The 27,622-nt window shown below is 44.1% G+C and overlaps 1 protein-coding gene across 2 annotated transcripts in view; it reads right to left on the reverse strand.

Annotated features, from left to right (window-relative positions):
* OGDHL (oxoglutarate dehydrogenase L) overlaps positions 1 to 27,622 on the reverse strand; it is a 153,467-nt gene that overhangs the window by 67,703 nt on the left and 58,142 nt on the right. For both annotated transcript variants that reach the window (XM_054984041.1, XM_054984042.1), the window contains 4 exons: positions 25,761 to 25,863; positions 25,285 to 25,413; positions 10,467 to 10,617; positions 7,915 to 8,042 (listed from right to left, as the gene is read on the reverse strand). In XM_054984041.1, coding sequence (XP_054840016.1) covers positions 7,915 to 8,042; positions 10,467 to 10,617; positions 25,285 to 25,413; positions 25,761 to 25,863 — 511 coding nt within the window. The remainder of the gene's footprint in view (positions 1 to 7,914; positions 8,043 to 10,466; positions 10,618 to 25,284; positions 25,414 to 25,760; positions 25,864 to 27,622) is intronic.

A 27,622-nucleotide genomic window follows, 5' to 3' on the forward strand; every position in this document is an offset into this window, starting at 1 on the left:
ATGGAACTCACTGCCACAAGAAAGGATGCTGCTGTCCATTGGCTTAGATGACTTTAATAGGTGATCACATAGTCACACAAGAGGATAGGGTTGCAATCCTAAACATATCTACAAAAGACCAACATTCTACTGAGCTCCATTGAACTTGCTTTTGAGTAACAATGCAAATATTGACGCATCATCCGATGCATGCATTACTTGCATGCATCGGGCGAAGAGAGCTGTGGTTCTCGAAAGCTGTCAATGCATCTGAAGAAGAGAGCTGTGGTTCTCGAAAGCTTATGGTACAAATAAGATGGTTAGTCTTAAAGGTACTACTGGACTCTGCTCTTTTGCAACTACAGACTAACGTGGCTAACTCCTCTGGATCTATTATCTCACTACTGGTGCTTTTTTTTGGTTGCTCTAATCAAGCTGCAATATTCCTTTAGACCCTGACTCCTTTCTTTGTGCCACCCCTCCTACCTCCTGATAGGAGTATAAAGGTTCAGGAATCTCCACTCCTTCCTGTATCTGAGGAAAGGAGCTTTGCCTCTTGAAAGCTTATACCCTAAATTTTTGTTGGTTTCTAAGGTGCCACTGGACTTAAATCCAGAAGTCATAGTTATACTTGAAATATAGGAGAATGAATGCAGAAGCTGATGGTTCATTGTATTGTCGAAGGCTTTCACGGCCGGAGAACGATGGTTGTTTTGGTGCTACACCTCTGAAGATGCCAGCCACAGCTGCTGGCGAAACGTCAGGAACTACAATGCCAAGACCACGGCAATACAGCCCGGAAAACCCCCAACAACCACTGATGGTTCATGTTTACACGGCAGGGCAGCTGGCTTTAGTAAATCAGTAAACACGTTTTATGGTATTCCACTGGTAGAAGATCCAATGAATTCATCACCGTTTCCCCCCCCCACACACACACACTGGCAGAAAATAGAACCATCCTGTTCAGATACAGGAAGAAAGAAGGTGGAGCTTCAGTCTTGCTCCTCAAGGTACCCTGTGAGTGCAAACTATCTTTTAATGTTCACAGTTACTAAAATAATTACTTTGAAACTTCACAAAAGCAGCAGTTAAGACACCCTCCTACTCTGCTTACCTGGCTATTTGCCCTTCCCACACCCACCACAGCCATCAGCTCCCCTCTTCTAGCATTTTGCTCAACAAAAAAAAGTGCAACCAGGAAGGAATTTTAATCCCCAAATGTTGGTAAACAATTATTTAAAGCTGATGACAAGACAGTCCAATCAGCATCGTGTCTATGTCTCAGCTCTGTGCTTTAACAGAAAGCCAAGCCATGTTTTCTTAATGGATATGAAACAACAACAGCAAGGGGCAGGCAAGTGAGGCAGCATCAGTAATAGACCCGATATATAAGAAAGATGTAAAATCACAATGTGAAGTCAACAGATATTTTCTTTTCCCTCTAAAATATAAGAGGAAGTAGTCTTTTAATGCTGGTTGGAGGAACACAGCACATGTACCAAGCTGCATCTACCCACACCACAACAGCATGGCTGTGTATTGAATATTTCACAGGTCTATGCTGGCAGTACAGAGGCTCTGCTAGTGGGGCAGGGAAGGGCAATTCACCACTAACATGTTTGCACAGCAGCAGCCCCTAGACAAATACACAAAGGGCAAAATTCAAGTCTAGTATTGACTAGAGAGGCCCCATCACTAAATCCTATTATATAAAAGGTTAACTTGTTCCAGACAATTCACTTCCTACCCTGGTGCGCCTCTAGAGGGCACTGCTGTTGACGGAAGCCCAAAAGAGGCAGCCCATCACTCTGAGAGCATGCCGCGACGGGAAACCCAGGTTGGGATCAAGTGCGGAGCAGGCAGCAATGGCTGCCCTCCACTTTCACCCAGTTGGGATCAGGAGCAGAGCAAGAGGCAATACCTCCCCCCCCTCATCCACCTGGGATCCAGAGCGAAGCAGGTGGCAATGCTGGCACCTGCCTTCACCCAGCTGGGATCAGATGAGGAGCAAGTGGCAATGCCCGCCCTCTGCCTTTACCCAACTGGGATCAGGAGTGGAGCAGGTGGCATGCCAGCCCCTGCCTTCACCTAGCTGAGATCAGGAGCAAAGCCGGTGGCAATGCCCACCCCCTACCTTCATGCAGCTGGAATCAGGACCTGAGCAGGTGGCAATGCCCCCTCCCCGCATTCACCCATCCGGGATCAGGACCTGAGCAGGTGTAAATGCCCACCCCCTGCCTTCACCCAGCTGGGATCAGGTATGAAGCAGGTGGCAATGCCCCCCCCCCAATTTCACTCAGATGGGATCAGGAGCGGAGCAGGTGGCAGTGCCCAGTTCCTGCCTTCACCCAGCTGGTATCAAGTGTAGAGCAGGTGGCAATGCCTTCCCCCCACCTTCACTCAACTGGGATCAGGAGTGGAGCAGGTGGCATTGCCCACCCCCCACTTTCACCAAACTGGGATCAGGAGCGGAGCAGGTGGCAATGCTCGCCCCCTGTCTTCTCCCAGCAAGAATCAGTCACGGAGCAGGTGGCAATGCCATCCCCCTGCCTTCACCCAGCTAGGATCAGGAGCAGAGCAGGTAGCAATGCCCACCCCTTGCCTTCACCCATCCAGGATCAGGATCTGAGCAGGTGGCAATGCCCACTCCCCTCTTCACCCTGCCAGAATTTGGCATGGAGCAGGTTGCAATGCCTGCCCCCCCTTTCACCAGGCTGCGATGAGGCTCAGAGCAGGAGGCAATGCTCCCCCTGCTTCACCCGTCTGGGATCAGTCGTGGAGGAGACAATGCATGCATGCCCGCCCTCCCCTTTCTAGAGCCCATTGTATTTTTTTCCCACAACAGGCTTTGTACTAGTTATAAAAATAAGTGACACTCTTTATAACAAACGACTGAAGGTAAAGCATTTGGACTCCCTTCAATACTTCCAATACATACTCCTCTGCCCCAGCTATGCTGTTTTATGTTTAGTAAGTAGATTGGACTGGTTTCATCCTTGTATCAACTGAGTCCTGCCAGAATACCATTTCAGAGGAACTATTATACCCCTGATGCTCCTTAGTGGTTTAATAATAACTCAGCACTGACTCACAGCTCTGAAAAGGAGCCAGTGCTGTGCTTCGGCAGTTGCCAGAAAAACAATTTGGAGTTTCATTATGCATGTCTATTCAATTCATTTTTACTTAATTAGCTCCAATCCAAAAAAATCTAATGGGAATTCCCAATATGACTGAGACGTTTTCTGCTTGCAGAAATTCGAGTCAGGTACTTAATTCCTCTCTCTTGTCATAGCCATGTTTATTTGCAAATATGATGGGAGGGTGGTTAGACAGTGTAAAGCATGATTGAAGAATGCCTAGATGACATGACGTTAGTCTGTCTGCTGAAGGGAAAACAGGGTTGCACCTACCTGTAACTGTTGTTCATCAAGTGTTCTTCTGTGCAGGCACACATGGGAACTGCGCATGCACAGGCCAGCTGCGGACATATCAAAGCTGTAAAAGGTGTGAGACACCCGCCCGGCCTTTTTCACATGCTTTTTCATTGGGCGCGGCTATAAAAGGCTGGGCTAGTGGATCCCTCCTCAGTTCACTAAGCCACCAGTGAAGAATGAGAAATTAGCATATTAAAGAGCATATGGCAGGGAAAGGAGGGAGAAATGTGCACCTGCACAGAAGAACATTCGACGAACAACAATTACAGATAGGTGCAACCCTGGGTTTTTTTGTGCAGTTTGATTTATATACTGTCCTTCAGGACAACTTAACGCCCACCCAGAGCGGTTTACAAAGTATGTCATTATTATCCCCACAACAATAAACACCCTGTGAGGTGGGTGGGGCTGAGAGAGCTCCTAGAAGCTGTGACTGACCCAAGGTCACCCAGCTGGCTTCAAGTGGAGGAGTGGGGAATCAAACCCGGTTCTCCAGATTAGAGTCCCGCGCTCTTAACCACTACCCAAACTAGGTGGGTTTGACTGGGGAGGAACGTTTGAAAGAATGGTCATGAACTCTAGGGAATAACCCTCCCGGACTATAGACAATACCCAGAGCTCTTGGGTGATTTTTCCCATGCAGGTAAAGAAAGGGATTAACCAACAGGGAGAGGGGAAGACGTCCTGGTGTCAAAAACTTTGTTTGGTGGACTTTGTCTGGAGTCCAACTGCTCTCTGGGAGAACTGGAACCATCCTTCAACTTATGACGGAAATACCTCTGTCGAGGCTGGTTAGATGGAAGTAGCATGTTGCTGGTTCCGAGGGAAATGTTGGATAGGTTGAGATGGAAACCGATTGTATCTGGGATTGTAATGGGGATAGGATCTAGGAGGGAACTGGTGCTTATATGGTATGACCAGGGTAATCCTTAGGGACCTAGCAGTCACCTTGTCATCCTTTATCTCTTTAAATACCTCATCTGTAGTAGACAAGAAAAGATCATTGCCCATGAAAGGTAGATCCTCAACCCTTAATCTATGGTGGGGAGCCAATGCAGTGGTTCTAAGCCACACATGTCTCCGTATAATGATAGCCGAGCCCATAGCTCATGTGGAACAATCCCCAATGTGTCTTGCAGTGAGGATTTGTTACTTAGAGAGCCTAAGGGCTTCTCCTTGTAGGATCTTTGTGAGATGCTGTTCCTCATCAGGAATGAGACTTAAGTGAAGACCAATCTTGTTCCAGAGGAATAACTGACATCTGGCCATAAGAGCCTTATAGTTGCCAATACAGAAATGAAGGGCTGAAGAGGCTTAAACCTTTCTCCCTAAAATATCCAATTTCCTGCCCCCTTTATATGTGGGGGCAGAATGGCCAGCACCTCATGTAAGACCCTTGTTTTGGAAGGTTTCTGTTACTATAGAATTAGCAGGAGGGTGATTGAATAGGAACCTAGCCCCGTCTTGTTTTGTTTTGTAAAGGCTGTCTAACTTCTTTGAAGTCGCTGGCGTGGATGCCAGAGTCGACCAAACTTCTTTGGTGATGTCTATCTTTCCTTACATGATGGGGAACGCCCCCAGGACTGTTGCCTCAGAGTGGAGAATCTTAAAGACTGGATCTGACGAAGCTGGACCGGAACAAGTTACTTCTATCTCCAACAACCTCGCTATTCTGATCAACTGTTCAGAATAGAGGCGAAGGTCTTCAGTAGGAGAGACAGCAGAGTCTTCAATTGTACATTTGGAAGGGGATGGCTTTCATGCCATGTCAGAACCAAAGTTGGAACCTGCATCGGAGTGCGTTGGTGGATCAAGTGTTGGTTCTGCAGTTTAGGGATCTTCAGGAACTGTTGGAGGAACCAAGGACAGTCTTGCCTTCACCACTGAAGTACTAAAATCAGGAAGACAGTATTCGGGGTCTTCCCATAAGTAGTAGTGGTGTGGTGGGTAGAGACCCAGGGAAGCTTCAAGGCCATAGGCATAGAAGGAATAAAGAGACTTGTAAGGATATGGAACATATGAACGTCTATGGCTTTTGACCACGTCTCGACAACTATCAGTTTTGGACGGAGATGAGGAAGTCACCTGTCTTTGTGCAATCCACACTGGGGAAGGTGGTAATGGAGACAGAGGCCAAGCAACATCTTGGAGTCAGCGAGGGAGTTCTTGGAACCGTCAGTGGGTTCAATGCCACCGAGGCGGATGGAACTGAAGCTGAAGACCATTTCTTCTTCTTGGAGTCTGGTTCTTAACAGCGTGTCTCAACTTGAGCTTGGCTTTTTTTTATGGCAACTTGAACAATGACCAAGATGAGCCAGAATCTCTTTTAGCAGGAACCGACTGGTTCGCATTATCAGCAATCAGAGCCGAAGTGGAAGGTGGTACCGAGGAGGCCCATTCTGGGCTTGCAGTCCTTTCTTAGTGGCTTTAGTTACTTTGGACACTCTACAGGGCTGACTCCCAAAGAGCCGCTTTCAGGTACAACGCCCATTCATGCCTTACCTTAGGCATGAACTGCTTGCACACAGCACAGCAAAAAGTGTCGTGGGCCTCGCTGAGGAACGTAGGGCATTTCTTGTGCCCACTGGATTGGGCCATCTTGGAACCACACTTGAGTGCCTTCATAGTCATATCTTCTTTTTTCTGCCAAACTCGGAGTCGAAGAGCAGCTCGAAGCATTTCCTTCTTCAGCAGCAGCTAAAGGAGAACTGAGGGAGGGATCCACTTGCCCTGCCTTTTATAGCCGTGCCCACTGAAAAAGCACGCGAAGAGGCCAGGCAAGTGTCTCATGCCTTTTGGAGTTTTGATACGTCTGTGGCTGGCCTGCATATGCACAGTTCCCATGTGGGACTGCATAGAAGATACAACGATGAACTAAATTTATCATATTGTTCACACAAGCCTGTGAATAGTAATTTTTCTTCTTGTGAAACAGTAACTCAGTAGATAGGAATTACACAAAACCAGTTTTACCGATGGTTACCATTAAAAGACTACTACCAATCAGAAGAGAAACACAAAAAAGGAACCTGTTGCACCTTTCCAATTAATGTTTAATATGGCCTAGCTTTCTTGGACTCAGCCACTGATGAAATGAGATTCATCTGATAAAGTGGGCTGCAGTCCACAAAAACTTCAAACAAATCTGTTAAATCTTTAAGGCGCCAGAATATTCCTTTTCATATTTCAGTAACAAATTAGCAACATTTCCATTAATTAAACAGCAATTACAGAAGAAAATGAAAGCATTAAAAAGCCTACATTCCTGAGGAGCCCAAGTTTTGAGGAACAGTAAGTTCCTACAGAATAAAAAAGTACTTTCGTTTTCTGTGCAGAAGCACAAACTACATAGAAGTCTTTTTTTTTTACTTGCAGTGCAGCATAGTAGTGTCTGTATAGCAGGAATGAGGGTCATTTATTTATCTGCTAGTACGTTCCTGCGGAAAGGCTCAAAAATATGCAGTGAAGAGTGTTAAGAGCACATATATGAACTTTTAAAAAAGAATCCATGGAGGAACACATCTGCGTACCTAGACAATTGTTGGTTTCTCAGCACAGCAACTCCAGAGCCTTGGACAGGAGGCTCAAAACAACTCAAAAAGGTGAGGCAAGCAAAGCATGGGGGCACATGCGCTCAAATCTGCTACAAACAGTCTAAAATCATCTATTCCTAGTGGAAAGTACCTGTAGTAGAAACAAGATTTAATGGAACTATGGAATAAAAACTGAGTGGAAACTGAGGAGATTTACTCATCCTTAGTAGGAACATTAATTTTGATTGAAAGAGTAAATGCAGTGAGAGATATTTTTGCTTAATATGCTACATTTTGGGTCATTTTAATGTCTATTCTGCTAAGATAGTTACATCTACTGGAAGTATGAACCCCACCCCCCAAAATGGATGCCACATTCAAGAACTCTAAGCCACAGTACGTGTGATGCTGCTACACTAACTACATCCTGTGTTTACATATACGGTTTGGCCCCCTTGGTGGCCCTGAGGGGGCTAAAAGGTGGAGTACAGGGTTTGGAAATAAACAATATCTCCCGATCCCAGGAACAACCGTTGATCCAGTGCACATAAGAAGCTGCTTTATAAATGCCAGACCATTTATCCATCATGCTCAGTAATTGCCAGTGGCTCCCTGGGGTCTCAGGCAGAGAAAGGTCTTTCCAAGCCATTTGCTACTGAAGGTCCTGTGATTGGAGATGCCAAGACTCGAGCCCGGAACTTTTTAGCACAAGGCAATTCTACCCCTGGGCCACGGCCCCCATGCTTTCCTCCAAAGACACTGTTGAATAGGGAGTTCCATTTGTGTGCATGAGAGTCTGTGTACACTAAATGATCCACACACAGTTAATCTGAAAGGCAGGCTCACAATTTCCAGGAAAAAAGGCACAGATGACCAAATTCAGGTAAACAGCCATCTCCCAATCCAAGAGTCACGTAATCTCAAATTCTGAAGCTCGTTTAGTTAATGAAACTGTTGAAACTTACCTAGGACTCCATATTCTGAGAGGGAGCTGTTGCATACAGTGTAGGGGGCCTGCTGCTCCCAGAGGTGATTCATAGGAACACACGTCCTCTTGTCCACATCTTGATCATGGAGCACGTGGTGACGATGGCTACAAAGATTTTTAGGGAAAGTCATTGCCTGAAGCGTATTTTTACGATATTCAAATAAAAAGAATAAGTACTCAAGAGAGCCAGTGGGGTGCAGTGGCTAGAGTGGTGAACTAGGATATGGGTGACCCAGGTTCGATTCTCTGGTCTGTCACGGAAAATTACTGGGTGATCTTGAGCCTGTCAGCCTAACCCACCTCAAAGGATTGTTGTGAGGGGGAAAAAGGAGAGAATGATGTAAAATTGATATAACATTTCTTAAATGCTGTGAGTGCTCTTCTCTTCTCAACCATCTTTATCTTGCAAGGCAGATCATTCTCCCCAAATTGCAGATGGAAAACAGACGCTAACCATGAAGGCCATCAAGTGAGTTCATGGTTGGAGAAGGGTTTGAACCAGAGTTTTTCTAGCGCACAGGTCACACACCTAGCACCAACTGGATTTCCAAGGTATGAGCTTTCCAGAGTCAAAGATCTCAAAAGCTCACATCTTTGAAATCTAGTTGATCTCTAAGGTGCTACTGGACCCCAATCTTGCTCTTCCACTGCATACCAACACGGCTACCCACCTGAAACTATGAACATTAATTGAAAATACTGTCCCTGGACTGTATATACCTTGTGGAGATACAGTAATCTTTATATTTCTATTACGTTTGTATCCACCACATACATCTCCCATGACAACTCTGTTAACAGAGATTTCCTCTTTAATAAAAAGTTTATAAACAAAAAAAAAAAACAAAAAACAGAGATTTCCTCAATCTCTTCTCTTACTCTCCTTTTGCCCAGTTACCTCTCACAGACTCATCATCACCTTAGCATTTTCAAGCTTCCACCAATTAGGCACACAGTTTCCCAAACTGACCAATCACAGGCAAGCCAAGCCATCACTAATTTTCAGTTCTCACCTCCATCTTCTAAATCACAATGCAATCCTAAGCAGAATTACACCTTTCTAAACTCACTGGCTTGAATAGACTCAGAAGCGTGTAACTCTGCTTAGGGTTGCAAAGTAACTCACAAGTGAATTTTCCCTCTTTTTTACTTGACTGTTTGTTGTTTCACTCAAAGACCTCATTTTGGCACAGTGTTCTGTACTAGTTCATACTTATTCATATATTTGTAAAAATTAATTTTGAAACAGTATGAATAAAGCAAGGATACTGTTCAGTACATTCAAAAGAGCATATGGACTGACGATTTCTGCCAGTACAACAGCAACATGAATTAAGAGCTTTAATTTTTTTAACCGCCAAGTATTCAGTTCTTACACCTTAGTTCAGATGCTACAGATAACTGTGGCATTTTAGTGGTATGCAGCTACACTCCATAAAATATGAAGTGTGGAAGCCATTACACAATGGAGCTGCTTTTCCTCAAATTATAATTAGCTGAGAAATTGTATTACTCATCATCTTGAGTTGTGTAGAGTTTTGTACTGTATACCAGCTTCCGCCTCCCTGAGCACTTCTCAGGACCCTGGCCTGCAAATGCTGCAAAAGCTCTCGTTGCCCATCCCTCGCACATTTGTTCACTGTTTAGAGTTCTCCAGAGCACCGTTCATCAGCTTTAGAACGGTGCACCAAGGAATGTTATCAAAACAGAGATGACTGAAGTAATTACTGTAATCCATTAACTCCCTAAGCAAAACTAACTGAGGGAAACACACCAATATGTTCAAGCTCTAACCCCACTAAAGAAAGAAGGGCTGTTACCCTGATAATAGCTATTCTGTGGTGCGTTCCTGCAGACGCTGAACAAATTGCAGGCAGAAATTCTGTTCTAACGCATCTTAGGAATAACTGCTCACGAGCCTAAGCAGGAATTAGTTAATAACACAAAATCAGGGGCTAGCGAGTCAAACATTAAAGTACAACAATAGAAAGATTATTAAAATGGAGTTTTTAAATTTAACCCCTTCTTTTTATGAGGACTTCCCGTCATTTTTCACATTTACACGAAATGAGGTGGTAGACGGAGGTGGCAGAATTCTAGACTGCCCTTCTTCAGACTGCAAGTAGGCAGGGAAAACTGCATTCTTCATATGCAGTAAACTAGGTCACTGGGGATAAAGGTTGAATGTAGCCCTCTCCCTGATGTACAAATTTAGCACAAGCAGGGAGCTTTTCCAATGGATGACCACTCAATACAGTCTTCAGTCCATCAAATCCTTATGTATTCTGTGTAGATCATTTCTTATATTCTACTCCATGTAGCCAGGCTGAGACAGGGTGCTGGATTCAGTTACCAGGGGGGGAAAGTGGAAACGGTATGGGGTGGGGGGAGTGAAGGGGGAATGAGATCTCACCTACACATCCTCACTAGTTTCTGGCTTATAATTTTGATGGAGTCTCAGGCTGAATTCACAATTGAATCTACTGGACATGGTCTTATCATACGATCAACTTTATGATAACTACTCACCTGAAAGTACCTCTTTCTACATCTTGCCCACTTAGCCGGACATGAATACCTTCTTTCAGTAAAGACCCAAAAGCCATGTATTCCCCCAGGGCCCAGTCAACAACTCGATTTTTTGTCATTTCCAGCCGACCTTTCAAAATCCGTGAAAGTCCTAAATTCAAAATGAGGTACTTGTATTTATCATACCACCAAATTATATAAAGGTAGGATTACCAACAAAATGTAAATCAAGAGACAATAAAACACTGAAGACTAACATATAACCTTATGTGGACAACTCTATGACTCCTCTCTGCCTGTCCTTGGTCGGTTCTGCTAGCAAGACATGGTTTCACATCAATCCAGTCATTTCAAGTCAGCCACAATACAGACAATCATTGTCTCTCCCCATTTTAGTAAGGTTACACAATCAAGCTCCTGGTGTATTTCCACTGTACTTCCATATTAATTATTTTCTCCACCTAGGCTTCTTACATAATAATGTAAAAAATGTTCATCCAACGCATCTCCTGCTTCAACTTGTCACATATGCTTTCCAATCAGTTTTCAGGCCTGGCTATGGGACTGAAATAGTCTTGGGCACCTGGGTGGATGCCTTTCTCTGGGAGATGGATAAGGGGAGTGGAACTCTCCATAGCTTTTGATACTACCAGTCATGGTATCCTTCTGGATCATCTTTCAGAACTGGGACTTTGAGGTACTCTTCTGTAGAGGTTACAGCCCTACTTGTAAGGCAGGTTTCAGGTGGTGGCATTGGGAGACTGCACTTCAGCCCCTTGGCCCCTGGCCGACAGGGTCCCAGCCAAGTTCCATCTTATTCTTCATGCTTTTCAACATCTCCGTGAGACTGCTGGGAGAAGTCATCCAGAGATTTGGGCTGAGTTGTTGTCACAAATATGCTGATGATGCTCTGCTCTATTTCACACTTCCAGCAGATCCCAGGGCACAGCTATGGAAATCATGAAGCAGCGTCCAGAGTAGGGCTGTGCACGGGTGCGGAGATTCGGTATTCCCAATTCGGGTTTACTCGAAGCGGGAAACCAATTCGGAATACCCCCAAATCCAAAGCAGCTTGTTTGGGTTCCAGAGATCGCTTCAGTATGCTCTGAGAAGATTTGGAGCATACTGAAGTGAGGGGGGGATTCGGTATTCCCACCACCACCACCCACCCTCCCTGGGGCAACCCCTCCACCCCCCAGGAGACCCCTCCACCCCCCACCCACTTACCTGGCGGCAGGAGGGTTATCAGCTGGGCGGTGGGCCGCTGCTGCCGCCATGGCGGTGGTGCCATGGCGGCGACAGCACAAGGCTGCTCGGCCTGGAGCCAGCTGGCTCCTCTGCTGCACCACTGCCCGAGCCTGCGGGGTGGTGGGGAAGGCTGGAGCCTCCCTCCTTTAGCCCTTCCTGCCCCTCAAATGGCTGCGGTGTGCCGGCACCATGGCGGCCATTTGAGGGGCAGGAAGGGCTTTCTCCGCCTCCTCCGGCCCTTCCTGCCTCTCAAATGGCCACTGCGGCACCGGCACGCCATGGCCGTTTCAGGGGCAGGAAAGGCTGGAGGAGGCAGCTCTGGCCTTTCCCACCACCCTGCAGGCTCGGGCAGTGGCGCAACGGCGACGGCGGCAGAAGAGCTGGTCTGGAGCCACTTGCAAGCAGCGGTGGGGCCCTTTAAACAAGCCCCGAAGCTTTCCAACGCATTTCCGAATGCTTCGGAAAGCTTTGCTTCGGTATTCCGAAGCGAGGTCAGCATGCTGGCCCCGCTTCAGGAATACCAAGACTAACCGAATTGGGTCCGCTTCGGGTATCTTTATCCAAAGTGAAACACGAATAGCACAGCCCTAGTCCAGAGCCAGTTTTGGCATGGATGAGGGCCAATAAGATTGAACTTAATCATGGCAAAACGGAGATACTACTGGTGGGCAGAATGATTGATCTAGGAACTGAGGTGCCTCTTGTTCTGGATGGGGTCGCACTCCCCCTCAAAAGCAGTTTTGTAGCTTAGGGGTACTACTGCGGGACCCAGGACTCCTGCTGGATAAGTAATGGCCAGAGGTGCCTTTTACCAACATCAACTGGGGAACCAAAAGCAGCCTCTCCTGGGTAAAAAGATCTTGCCATGGTGGTACATGCCCTGGTAACATCTAGATTAAACAACTGTAATGCACTGTATGTGAGGTGCCCTTGAAGATCGTTAAAAAACTACAGCAGGTTCTGCACCAGAAAAGTAACAGGAGTAGGTCATAGAGACCATATCACTCCACCTCTAGATTAGATTCCTATTAAGCGCTCTACATGGGGCTCCCCTTGAGTCTGGTCCAGAGGTTACAGTCCAAAATGCAGCTGTGCGTGTTATTACAGGAGTGCTAATCGGCGCACAAGTAATACCTATACTGTGTCAGTTGCATTGGTTGCCAGGGGAGTATCGGATCAGATTCAAGATTTTGGTACTAAACTATAAAGCCCTAAGTGGCCTGGGACCAGCATATCTGTGGAACCACCTCTCCCTACATATTCCCCAGAGGACACTTTGATCAGCAGTAAAACAGCTACTGGTGGTTCCTGGACCCAGGGAGGCCCTCCTGGCCTTGACCAGAACCAGGGCCTTTTTGGTCCTGGCCTTGGCCTGGTGGAACTTTCTGTCCATTGAAATCAGAGCTTGGCAGGATTTGTTGTCCTTCCACTGGGCCTGTAAGACAGAGATGTTCCGCCAGGCATATGGTTGAGGCTGAGCTAGGTCTCTGCTGGTCATATAGGGGGAGGGAATGGATGAATGTTTTAATATCTCCCAATTAGAGGTTTTACCACCACCCTGTTTTAATAGTTTAATTGTATCTGGATATTACACCAGTATGGCCTATGGGTTTTTATCCAAGTGAAATTAAGAAAACAGCTATATTGTGGATGTTGCCCTCTTGATATTCATTCAATTTATTCCATTACTAGCAACAAAGCCCATTGTGTGAAAAAATACAACAGGCTCTGGGCAGGCGGACATTCCCTCCTCCACCATCATTGATCCTGGCCAGATAAAGCAGGGGGGAGGCATAGCTACCGCCTCTGCAACTGATCCCAGTCGAGTGAAGGGAGGGCAAGCATTGCCACCTGCTCTGCGCCTGATGCCAGCTGGGTAAAGGGTGGGCAGCCATTGCCATCTGCTCTGCGCCTGATCCCAGCTGGGTGAATGTGGGTGGCGGGCATTGCCACCTGCTCCGCTCCTGATCCCAGATAGGTAAAGGCGGGGGACAGGCATAGCCACCTGCTGTGCTCCTCTTCCCTGCTGGGTGAAGGTGCTGGGTGGGCATTGCCCCCTCTCTGCTCCTGCTCCCAGCTGGGTGAAGGCAGGGGATGAGCATTTCCACCTGCTGCACGCCTGATCCCAACTGGGTGATGGGGGGGCATTGCCCCCTGCTCTGCGCCTGCCCCAGCTGGGTAAAGGGTGGGCAGGCATTGACACCTGCTCTGTGCCTCATCCCACCTGGGTAAGGGGGGGTGCACATTGCCACCTGCTCCCGTCCTGATCCCAGCTGTGTGAATGCAGGGGGTGGACATTGCCCCCTCTCTGCTCCTGATCCCAGTTGGGTGAAGGTGGGGGATGGGCATTGCCACCTGCTCCCCTCCTGCTCCCAGCTGAATGAAGGCGAGGGGTGGGCATTGCTGCCTGCTCCACGCCTGATCCCAGCCTGGGCTTTCCGTCCTGGAGGTCTGGAGGTCTGGATGCCTCATCTAGGCTTCCCTCCACAGCAGCGCCCTCTGGTGGCACACCAGGGTAGGAATTGAGTTGTCTTGAATACGCTTAGCCTTTTATATAGTAGGATGTTAATTAACTAAGATATTTAAATGTTTTATGAATTTTATGAATTTATGGCTTATTGTATTTATTGTTGTGATTGTGTTTTAAATGATGTAATCTGCCCTGAGCCTGCTTGTGGGGAGGGCGGAATAGAAACCTAATAAAATAAATAATAAATAAGCCTTGATCTGCCTGTAACTGCTGGTTCTTCAGACGGTCATCTGTGTCTCACACTGATCTGCACCCGTGCAGAAAAATGATTCAGAAGGTTTCATTTTTTTTTTTTTTCCCTACAGAACAGTAACTACAAAAGACTACAATAACACAAGGGATAGGAAAGAGGAAAGAAAAAAGAGAGAGGGAGGGAGGGGTGGAAAAAAGGGGAAGGTACCCTACAAACACTAAACACTAAACACTACATTTCTGTTTTCCCTTCATACTGCCATTATTCAAAAGTTAAAGCTTTATATTATATTGATGGAGTGGTTGACCTTACTAAATGCAAATTACAATTTAATTTGATTCAGAAGGTTTCAGAGCGAGTTTTTTGGCACAAAGACCTCCTCCTCCGCCTGGGACTGTGAACGCTCCAAGGCAGAGGAGTTGCTGCCTCCTGCTCCGTTTCTTTTTGTCTGCTGCACAGGACAGTTCCACCCAGTGTCCCAGAGCTAGTGATTTGTCTCTTAGTCGTTTTTGTCAGCACCCCCCCCCGGCCGCTTTTACATGGTTTTTTGGTCAAAAGAAATATTGTACACATAGTTGATATTTTCTTCCTCATTTCAGAGGCACTTTGCGACCATCCCAGGCACAGAGACCACAAAGAAGAAAACTACAATTCCCAGAGGTCATTTTTCTGGGAGGTTCCTGTTGGTTAGGCTTTTGGTTATAACAAAGGACCAAGAGGCAGCCAGTTCCTTTCAACCACATCACCTGCTGCTGGAGGTTAAGCGGGGAGCGGAGGACGAGGCAGCTCAGAACGTGGCCTACTAGCACGCCAAGCCAGAAATTCAAAGGGATTTAGACTCAGATCATAATTAGCTCAGCATTTCCAAACCATTTCCTCTCACATACCCATTTCCAAAATTGTTTGCCATCTCTGTGTTTGATTCTGGTTCGTCTTGCCCCCTCAGATCATTAATGTACTTGCAGTGGAACCTATTTCCACACAACTGGGATAAAACTGCAGCCTTCCAATGCAATCCAAAGCTTAACACACAGAGAAGTTCAAATATCAAAGAGCTTACTTGTTTTTCTCTACTTTTCAGGAACACATGTTCATGTTATTTTCTGATCTAAAACCCTTCATTTGCATATATATATGTTAAATCAGTGAAATTGCTTTATTCATAAGTAAAATAATGCTGCATCCATGATATAGCTAACATTTCTACCCAATCATGAATTAGCAACCTCCTTTGCTTCATTCTTAAAAATAAGCAAACTCTTGTCAATTTCATGAAACGTCAGGACTAAAGCAAAGTCCTTTTCTTATTCATGAAAAGCCTGCATAGTTGCAGTTGCTTCTTGAATAAGGCTAAGGATTCACTCATTCAAACCATGTTGTAAAGGCTAAATGATTTTGGCAACACACTATTAATAGAGCTGCATTGTCTGCGGGAAGAGCATGCAGGTGTAGGAGCTCTGCGCGGCCGGTGTGCATGAGAGAGAGAAAAACAACAAATTTACTCTGAGAGCCTTAAGGTTCAGAAAAGAAATGAGAGTTCCTTATTGTAGGAACTCTATACTTGATAGGAAAGAGGATGGCTGGCTGGCTGGCTGGCTGAATATGGATCTCACTGGCTGGCTGGATGAGTCTTGCATCCATCATGCAAGATGGTGGGGACAAAAAGAGACTGTGACAAAGAGGAAGATGAAGTGTCATGAGGAAGAAGTCCTCAGATTAGCAATCTACAATCAAATCTAAGGGCAGTGCCAGGACAGTAAAGAGCAAAGGATAAACAGACCACTCTATAATTCTAACTTCCTGGTTTGTCCCCCTCTGAAACTTGATCTGTGGTTTCCTTCCAAATTTATCCTGGGCCATAGCTACAAAATTCTTCAGATGGTCTAACATCTGTGATTTCTTACTGAGTAAATATAGTATGCAGTAACTTGAGTAGTCCTCTATGAATGTGATGGAATATTTGTGCTTTCTCAGAGTTTGTACAGGTAGAAGGGCAACAATATCTGAATGGATTAAACCAAGTGGCTTCGCTGTTTTGTGTTCACTATGCTTCGGAAAAGGTCTGGTTGCCTTGAAAGAAATGCAGCATTCACATCTTTGGTTCGTTACATCACAGTGTTCCAGATCAATCCCCTTGGCTAGGCCTTCTTCTTACATTTGCAGAATGCTTTCATAACTAGCATGACCAGGTCTTTTGTGCCACAGATGCAAGCAGCGTTTGTCCGCACATAATTTAACAAGATTTGCTTGCTCTTGTCTCCTTCCACATTATAGAGACCTTTATTTACAGTGGTCATAACATGAATCTCTCCATTCAAGGAAATGGTACGCCCACAATTTTTACAATTAAATTCATATAGCCTTCCATTTGGGGAGATTAAATTGAATGTGAAATCAGGTGCATAAAGCACATCCTTGAATAGGAGGATGCCGTGTGTGTTCCCCCTGTTGATAATCTGCAACGCAGCATAACGGTTCCCTTTTTTAGAGACTCTGCAAGATTTGCCATTAGCAGTTTGGACAGTTGTTAAAGCTGTATCTTTCAATTCAGTAAATAAAGATGCTTTCCTAACAAAATGGGAGGTTGCTCCAGAATCTAGAACGAGCGCATTATTTTCAATCCCATCTTTTACCACAATATGGTGAGGCCAATGAGATCTAGGCATTCGCCACCTCTGAGGTCTGATCTCTGCAGATGTGCTCGCTCCAGGCAAGTGTAATTCGTCACTCGTAGCTTGGCTTTCAGTCTCCAGTCCTGCAGCTTGCAGTATTAAAACTGGGCTGCTTAGACGGACAGATGCTTGCCTTGTGGTCTATTCCATCGCAAATGAAACTCCTTGTGTGTGAACAATCCTTCCACGCAAGCTCCTGCTGCTTGACAGCACCTCCTGTCAGTTTGCACCCCCTCTCTGTGACAGGATCCAGTCCCTTTGTTTGCCTGAACCTCCCCCCCCCCCCCCGCCGCCAATGTTAGCCCATGTTACTTTTATAAGCAAATTCAACACACAGTTTCTCCTCCTCTACTTTTTTAAAACATTCTCGTCTCTGAATTTCCAACAAGAAGCATCAGCAAAAGACAGAATCTATCGGGTTTCTAGGTAACTTATTATGTTAGTAAAATTGCTTGGTAGAGAAATAAACAAAGTAGACAGCTGATCTTCCTCACGAATTTGAGCGCCTGCATCACTCCGCTGGTTAAAAATATGCATGAGCTAAACAGGATAGCTATCAAAGGATTCCCCTTCTGAGTATTGGACAGATGCCAGTTGATGCTTAAGCTGACTAATTAGCGGCCATCCAGATTTCCAGTTCAAGGATTCCAAAAGCTGAAACTGGCCGTTTTAGCATTACAGACTACGGTTATTTGATCCTCCTTAAGAGAACTGCATAGCAAGTAAGATGCTTTCCTTTCTTGCAATTGCCAGTCATTCATCTCACTAGAGTTTGAGAGAGGATCTTTAGCAATTACCTGCATGTGTCCATGAAGTTACAGTGACAACCTGAGATGTTCTCTCCAGGATGAGATGGGCACCAAGGGGTGCCAATCTCCCGGCTGGAGAGGTTCCTGAATCCTCTCCCTCGCCCTTTCTCTTGCATTAGAGGGAAAAGAGCTTTGATGCCAGCAGCCAGAGGTGGCTGAGCCAGCAGCATTATAGGAAGGGCCACCACTCCTCTTCCCTATTGATCTCTTTCTCCCTAATACTCTTTGACCCTCACTCACAAGTTAAGCTGCATCAGCCAGGGGTTATTATTTGTGTAGTGAGCCTGCCAGCTTCAGCTTTAACTTAATGGTCAGTAAACCACTCAGCGCGCTTCATATTGCTCCTTTCAGCCACACACAAGCTGGGCACCGTGACCTACTGGCAGAGTTGCATCACTTGCAGGGAACAGCGTGCAGGTGCAGGAGCTCTGTGTGGCTGGTGTGCCTGAGAGAGAGAAAACAATAAACTTACACTCAAAGCCTTGATTAAGGTTTAGGGGGGAAACGAGTTCTTTACTCCTTACTTGATAGGAAATAAGTTTATGAATGAAGCAATTCAAAACCGTAGCCCGGATGATACATTCATACCAACTTAAGTGCCTCTTCCATTTGATGAACTTTATAGAGCTTCCCAAAGCACCAAGCAGATGGTCTGCTGTATGTATCACCTGACTTTTAAGGATCTCAGAGCGTGTGTGTGTGCAACACAGCCTCACCCATGCTGAAAGAATTGCAGTAAACAGCCTCAGAAACAATCCAGACCTTGTGAGTACGCAACCTGATAAAGGAGGAGCGGTTGTTATCATGAACAACTCTGACTCCATTCAAGAGGCCAAAAGAGAACTATCCAATACTACTTTCTACAAACAAGTAACCTGAGATCCCACTCAGGAATACCAGGATTTTAAAAGGAATTACCCGCATATACAATAACCACCTGATGTAGTAAGGAAACATATCGACAAAGCCAGAATGATACTAAGAGGATAACCTGCTACAGGATAGGCCAACAAGAAAATGCCACTGGTAGTCTCACATGCAGCTCTCAGCTCAAACTAGTTCAACGCATCATTAATGACTCGCAACCTGTAGTGGACAACGACATTCTTCTCTCACAAGCATTGGGAGGCAAACCTTTTCTTGACCCCAGACAGCCCCCGATCTTTAAACAACTTCTCGCTCACAATAATGTACTCTCTAGCATGGACTCTGGAACCAGAGCCTGCAATAAACCAAGATGGCAACTCTGTCCCCGTATTTACTCTGACAACACAATCACTGGACCTAACAATACCAGTTATACCATCTCAGATTCATCCACTAGTTCATCTTTCAATGTTAATGTTACATGTGCTATCAAGTGTCTCTACACTGTACGAAAAGGTCAGTCCCTATGCAAATGAAAAAATGGACATAAACCAGACGTTAACAACCACAACACTCAAAAACCAGTGGGAGAACATTTAAATCTTCCAGGACATTCCATTGCTGATCTAAAAGTGGCTGTCTTCAAACAAAGAAACTTCAAAGGCAGATTACAACATGGGAGATGGGACTGCTGAACTTTATAAGTTCAGAACAATGGAACCCCTAGGAATGAACAGAGATATAAGATTCTTACCTCACTATAGATGATAATTTCTGTTCTTATCAAACTGCATTTATCTTTACATCCTGAAACCTTTCTTTCCTCCACCCCAACCTCCTGACTGGGATATAAAGGCTCAGAGATCTCCCCTCCTCCCTGCAGAAGGGAGCTTTGACTCGTGAAAGCTTACACCCTGAAAATCTTGTTGGGTCCCTCAGGTGCTACTGGACTCAAATCCTGCTGTTATATGGCAGACCAACACAGCTACCCACCTGAAACTAACAAAATACTTGTACATCAAAACACATTAGATAAAAGAAATACAGATTCCAGTTTCTATATGAGCCTCATCCAGATACTTTCTAATGAGTAATGATATTTAGATTTAATAAGAAAATTTATGTTAATTACATGCCATTTGAGCAATAAACATTTACGACACATAATTGAAAGAATTGCTATAATAGCTATTTGGGAAATGCAATTACATTAGAGAAACCCTGCTGATCAATCTCAAAAGAAGGAAAATAAATAAAAGCCCAATTGAATCAGCTCACTTGTAAGTCTGTCTTCAGTACAGCATAACATTACTAGGGATCCAGGTCTGAGAATGAACCAATCCAGACAACTTGTACTACAGAATCAACACATCAGGTCTGGTACAAGGAGCTACATAGTGGCTACCAACACCACTCATAAGTAGGGATGTGTGGTTTGGATTCGGAATTTGGTAAAAAAATACTGAATTTTACCTGATTTGGTAAAATTCAGTATTACCTAACTTAATTCTGAATTATTGAATAAATTCAGTAAGAATAAATTCAGTAATACTGAATTTAAGTTTACTGAATTTATTTGGTAAATATATTGTCAAAGGCTTTCACGGCCGGATAACGATGGTTGTTGTGGGTTTTCCGGGCTGTATGGCTGTGGTCTTGGCATTGTAGTTCCTGACGTTTCGCCAGCAGCTGTGGCTGGCATCTTCAGAGGTGTAGCACCAAAAGACAGAGATCTCTCAGTGTCACAGTGTGGAAAAGAAGTTGGCAGGTCATTTATATCTACTCAGGAGGGGGGGGTTGAGCTGAGTCATCCTGTAAGAGTTTCCCAGGGTGTGGAATGCTAATGGCGGGAGGCTTCACTGTATCCTGAGGGGGTTCTTTTGCATATGGATTGTGCTTGATGTGCTAATCTTCTCTGCAGGGCTGTTGCAGGATGTAGAATATTTCGTTAGCCTGGTATTTTGCAGGACTGGAAACCATGCTCTATTCATTCTTTTTGTTTTGTTTTTTTTAATAATTTTTTTATTTTAGTAACAGTCATAACAATACAAAAAGGGCTAAGCAATACAATACAGAACAGTTCAAAACACATATAACAAGAAATCAGCAATAACTTACAGTATTCAAAAGGAACTCTAATGATAGGGTCAATAAACAGTTATTGAATGAATCTCAGCTTCAATTGTTTCTTTTTTTGCATATGGACTGGTGCTTGATGTGCTAATCTTCTCTGCAGGTCTATTGTCGAGTATAGAGTGTTTTGTTAGCCTGGTGTTTTTCAGGACTGGAAACCATGCTCTGTTCATTCCTAAAGTCTCTTCTTTCCTGTTGAAGTTTTGCTTATGCTTGTGAATTTCAATGGCTTCCCTGTGCAATCTGACAAAGTAGTTGGAAGTGTTGTCAAGTATTTTAGTGTCCTGGAATAGGATACTGTGCCCTGTTTGAGTTAGGCTATGTTCAGCCACTGCTGATTTTTCAGGTTGTCCAAGTCTGCAGTGTCTTTCATGTTCTTTTATTCTTGTCTGGATGCTACGCTTTGTGGTCCCGATGTAAACTTGTCCACAGCTGCAGGGTATACAGTATACTCCTGCAGAGGTGAGGGGGTCTCTACTGTCTTTTGCTGATCGTAGCATCTGTTGTATTTTTCTGGTGGGTCTGAATACTGCTTGAAGGTTGTGCTTTTTCATAAGCTTTCCCATCTGATCAGTGATAATAATAATAACAACAACAACAACAACAACAACATTTGATTTATATACCGCCCTTCAGGACAACTTAATGCCCACTCAGAGCGGTTTACAAAGTATGCCATTATTATTCCCACAACAAAACACCCTATGAGGTGGGTGGGGCTGAGAGAGCTCCAGAGAGCCGTGACTAGCCCAAGGTCACCCAGCTGGCTTCAAGTGGAGGAGTAGGGAATCAAACCCGGCTCTCCAGATTAGAGTCCCACACTCTTAACCACTACACCAAACTGGCTCTCCTTTGATATATGGCAAATTATATGGGATTCCTTTGATATATGGCAAAAACACTTTTCCTGTGGGAGACTGTTTTTCCTTAGTTGTTTGATTTATCCTTGGTTTAATCACTCTTCTGATTTCATTTCTGGAGTAGCCATTTGCTTCATGTGCATGGTTTAGATGATTAATTTCCTCATTGAGAAAGTGCGGTTCACATATCCGGCTTGCACGGTCTACTAATGTTTTTATTATGCCTCTTTTCTGTCGAGGGTGGTGATTGGAGTTTTTGTGTAAGTACCGATCCGTGTGAGTTGGTTTCCTGTAGACCTTGTGACCTAACTGAAAGTTTGCTTTGCAGATGACCAAGGTATCTAGAAACGGAAGTTTACCCTCGGTTTCTTTCTCCATGGTGAATTGTATGTTCAGGTGGATATTGTTGAGGTGGTTTAAAAACTCCATCAATTCTTCCTCACCATGGCTCCAAATGATAAAGGTATCATCCACGAACCGGAACCAGACTGTAGGTTTGTGGGGTGCTGATTCTAGAGCTGTCTTTTCAAAATGTTCCATGTAGAAGTTTGCTATAACTGGGCTGAGAGGGCTTCCCATGGCCACCCCATTCATCTGTTCATAGAATTCGTTATCCCACTGAAAGTAACTGGTTGTCAGACAATGGTGGAATAAGGCTGTTACATCCTCTGGAAAAATCTGATTAATAAGTGCGATTGTAACACCAGGCTAACGAAATACTCTACAACCTGCAACAGCTCTGCAGAGAATTAGCATATCAAGCACCAATCCATATGCAAAAGAACCCCCTCAGGATACAGTGAAGCCTCCCTCCATTAGCATTCCACATCCTGGGAAACTCTTACAGGATGACTCAGCCCAAACCCACCTTCCTGAATAGATATAAATGACCTGCCAACATCTTCTCCACACAGTGACACTGAGAGATCTCTGTCTTTTGGTGCTACACCTCTGAAGATGCCAGCCACAGCTGCTGGCGAAACGTCAGAAACTACAATGTCAAGACCATGGCTATACAGCCCGGAAAATCCACAACAACCATTTATTTGGTAAACTTCAGAAATTGTGGCTGGGCTGTTCCTTTGCTAAGGAATAGCAAAGAAACACTGCTTCCCATCTTTTTTAATCAGATGGGAGGGGGGAAATGAGGAGGAGGAAGAAGGGAGGGGGAAGGGAGTGGCCAATCTTTTCAGGAACTCTCTTTCTCTGGCCAATGGGATTCTCAAGAAGGAGAGTGCCATTTTGGAACTGCTGCAAGGAGTTAAATTAGAAGGCTTGCCTCAGTGCAGCCTCTATTTTGCTCTGGCCTGGAGATTGAGAGAGAGTCTGTGCCTGCTGCCTGGTGTCTGGGAGGGCTAGGGGAAGGAAGGGAAACTTTATTTTAGCTTATAAAACTGTTTTTTTTTTTTTTGCTGTGTGGGAGGGTACTTTGGTTGGGCTTTTGTGAGGGGGCTTTGGTTTCTGGCTTTTTAACTTGGTTATATTTACTGTTCATTTTGCTGGTTGTTCTTCTTGAGTCTTTTATTTTATCCTGTTGTGAGTGCTTTCTTTTCTTGGCATAGTTAGTTGGCATTTAGTTGCTGTTTATTTTTGCAGGTTCAATTGGGGTTCTGTTTGTTGGCATAGAAGTCTGGTTTGGTGTTTAATTTTTGCTGCTTGTGCTTCGAGGGGGGATGTTTTATCCTGTAGTGGGTAATTTGCTTTTTTTGCTGGGTTTTTTTTGCTTCGTGGGGACAGCTTTGGTTTGACTCTTGAGTGATGGGGGTGCTTTGGTTTGGCTTTTACTTATAGTTAGTGTTTATTTTGCTGTTCTTTGGGGTGATCTTCTGTTTTATCCTGTTGTTGAGTGCTTTGTTTGCTATTTTATAGTTGTTTATTAGATTCACTTGCTCTTCTGTAGGGGGGGGGGAGTTGATTTCCCATGTTGTTGTTGTTTTGTTGTTTTTTAATGCATCACATATTATTACATTACAAAACAGTCCCAGTTCTCCTATGATACATCTTTTACCCCTTTTGTAACCCTCCCCCCCGCAAGGTGGCCATCATATAACTACAGATTAAATTTTTAGCCACGAGCACATTTTTTCCAATTTTCCAAATATAGCTGTATTGGCTTCTCCATAATATACCCATTGAAAATATACCGACCATTTCTCTTTTATCTCCTCCATTTTGCTCTTTTTATCTCCTCCTCCACATATCTGATTGAATATATTCATATAGGTAATCATTCCATCTTTCTATTTCCCATGTTGTTGTATAGTAGTTTTTGTATATTAGTTTAGTTGGTGTTTCTGTTGGCAGAGAGGCAATAATGGAGATTGGAGGTGACAGGGGGCAACTTCTTTGGGGGGGCCATAAAGTGCCCCCCAGGGTCCAATCTCCCTGAAACTTGGGTGGTCCTTAGAGGAGAGTGAAAAGTAGGTACTCTGCAAATTTGGTGGATTATGCTTGCAAAATGCCACCCTCAGACCTCTGGATAGCCCCCAGATAGTTTTCCTCATAAGGAATAATGGATATTGGAGGAGGCTGAGGGTACTTTCTTTGGGAGGGGGCATAAAATACCCCCATGGTCCAATCCTTATGAAACTTGGGGGGGGGTCATTAGTGGACAGTTAGGAGTAGGCCCCCTGTAAATTTGGTGAAATTTGGTCAAAAATGCCCCCCAAGGCCACCAGAAATGTCCAAAATGTGTTTCCCCTAGGAAAGAATGGCAGAATCTTACTGAATTTGCTCTGTATTACCAAAACGAACTGGATAATGAATTTGGTATTCAGGGATACCCATTTTGTTTCCAGTTCGGATTTCCAAACCCCAATTTACCAGATGTTTCTCTTGAGCACACCCCTACTCTTAAGTCTTTGCAGCATCATTTGCAATAGGCTATTCTACCTCACAAGTTTGCTGCGAAGAACAAAGAGAGGAGTAGAGAACCATGGACACTGCCCTGAACTCTGGGGTTAAATACGTAATAGTTAAGCTCCTCAGGAACTTCCTCTTTCCAGCCTCCATCCACCTTTCACTCGTCTATTCTGATGATCTTTTGCTCTCTTAACCTAAGTACTATTACCTGACCATTGCAACCTGTTCAAGTGCTAGAAATGTCCTATAGTCTCTTGCACAATGTGTGCCAGGTTTTTAAGATTAACCATAAAAAGTGACGCCTCAGTTCAACCTGAAAATGATAATTAATTAGCCATCTTATTAACATGGTTTCTACCAATATTCAATATAGTTGGAGGAAAAGTCAGACAAAAGTCAGTAGGTATATATACTAGCTGCTAATGTTATGGGCTCATACTATGTGGATTAGCACTCCTTTTAAGGAGAAGGCATGAAGAAAGAAATTTCTTCTGTTCTTAAAACAAAAGACACACTGAACTGGGGGAAGAGAGAAAGAATACTCCACCGGAAAAGGTTTTAGCCTAAGCATGTCAACTTTGCATTTCCAGAAGTTAAGTTACGTTAAAGATCTAGACACCATAAGGACTAAAGATTCCTCTCACCTCCGTGTATTTTAAATCCCTCAAGGGGAACAGAACTGGCTACATTTCCAATGTGAGTCAGCATGTCTTCAGAGATGCCAGTAGAAGGACACGTCATACTTTTTGGTTCTCCATCCAAATTGAAAAAGCCTGGAAAAAGGAAGAAGATTGCAGAAACCAATGAAGAGCTATAAAAACAAAGCAATATAAGCAATGTTAATACATTAATATTAATAAACGATTAATAAATGTCAAATATCTTGGTAGTCACAGGAATTTCAGATTCAACTCTATCATTAAACGAACAAGCCTCGAAAACATTTCAGGCACTCCCTTATCCCTTTTTCTCCCTGCCTCTTTCAGTTCCACAACATTATTTTCTACTGTTTTTTTTCCAAACCACATTTTGCTTAAAGAAAATTTTTTAAAAGGCTTTTGGTTAAGAGTGCAAGTAAAAAATACCATCACATAGTGAAATTTGCAGTATCACTTCTTACCTGGCCAAGGGGAATCAAGCCAGTGTTTAATGTGTAGAATTTTATTATCTTTAGACCTAGCATAAGCTTCTTCACAGATCTTATCATACTCTGCAATTTCCTCCTGTAGAACAGGAACCAAAAAAGAGAGATGAAAAATATATATCCGAAATGCAGGAAGTTAGTGGATGTTGGACCTGTTAAAGCAATAGTGGTCACCCCAGGCATCAAGTTTACACTTGTGATCTGACTTTTTTTTATTGTGCATGGCTGTCTTTCTCCTTCTCCCCATGTTGGTCCTCTGGAGAAAACAAATCCCCAAACTAAAAACAAAACAGTGGTAGCATTGCTGGTGCAACCTAATTTTGATTAGGAGGTGCCCCTCCAGTTGAAGAGCAATAAATAATTTTTAAACAATACAGATTTGAAGATCAACTCTTAGGTTTCAACTCTGTAAGGTTTAGTGGAAGAGGATGTTGAAAGGCAGACCATTTAACACTGTAGTATCTAATTTCAATTGTTCTAGTTAAGTTACTAACAGTGCAATCCTAAACAGAGTTATAGCCTTCTAAGCCACTGACTTCAATGGATTTAGAAGGGAGTAACTCTGCTTAGGACTACACTGCAAACTTCTGTTCAGCTCCTTCAGCAACTGTCTATTCTCTGTCAAAGAAACAAATCTAAAATGTTGGCGGCAGAATATTTCAGCATCTTAAGTTACGCTTCCTTAAATTCTACGACTTTTATTGTTTGCTCTACCTAAACTTAAGTTAGCAAGATGAAAGACTACAGGAAGCACATCAGGAGCAGGGAAGAGAGACGAGCATCAGAGATGAGCTGCATCTCAAAGCGGAAGAGCAAAGCAAAAACTCACAGGTTGGGATTGTGAATCTGTTGTTACCGAAATACAATATTAGCTGGTTTTCCACTCAGTAACATTTTTTAAAAAATTGATAAAATTAAAGATTTGATGCTATTTATAGTAGAAAATAGCTTTAAAAAAAACAGTCCCCACCCTTCTACCCCAATCAGTGTTTTTCCTAAAGCTCTCCTACATCCAAGTCTGAAAACTCCTTTTTCAATGTTATGGTTGGCAAAGAGTCCCCCAGAGTTGTTTTTGCGCATGTGGGCAAACACGCTCTCACGCATGAGGCCAGCAATCAGCAATCAGAAGCAACTCCTTTGATTGCCAGGGCTAAAAAGAGCCCTTCACAGGAATTACCGATTCCTATACCTGTAATCGCTTAATCACATGGTTCTATCCACCATATTTTTCTACCAGACCACATTCTGATGGCAGTCTTGCGGGGCCAAAAGGTAAAAACCAACTCTCTTTAAATCTGCTTGGGTGTCCTTGTAATAATTATCCAGTTTGGGGGGGGGGGGGGCTATATGGTTTCTGTATGTGTGTTTTTAAGTTCACAGAGTTTGTAGTCACTGCCAATCCTGTCACCTTCTGAGTTCTCAAGGACTTCAGGTGGAGTGGAGGGGGTCTCAGCTGTGATTTGCCACAGCACTATCTAGGAATCCTGAATGCTTTGAAAACATGGCATGGACTCAGAGATTGATCTTCCCATTCATCCAAGACTGAATCTTGAGAAAGGGGGCACGTTCTTGTCTTTGGCTTCACACTCCACTTTGGAGAATCTAAAACACAGTGTGAAGTCTCCCAGAGGGAGAGGAGAGTAGCTTGCTGTAGAAATCAAACTTGTGGACTAACTAATTTGGTCTTCTTTCTGTTTCCATCAACTGCATATGATTTTTGTTCTTTTTTATTGTTGCCAATGACTGAAGATCCTGGGATACTCAGCGAAAACTTCATTATCCATCTTCCAGAAAATAATTTTTAGAAATGATAAAAATAACATCTGGCATAACCTAAT

Source organism: Eublepharis macularius, chromosome 6 (assembly GCF_028583425.1).
Source record: "Eublepharis macularius isolate TG4126 chromosome 6, MPM_Emac_v1.0, whole genome shotgun sequence".
Taxonomy (NCBI): Eukaryota; Metazoa; Chordata; class Lepidosauria; order Squamata; family Eublepharidae; genus Eublepharis; species Eublepharis macularius.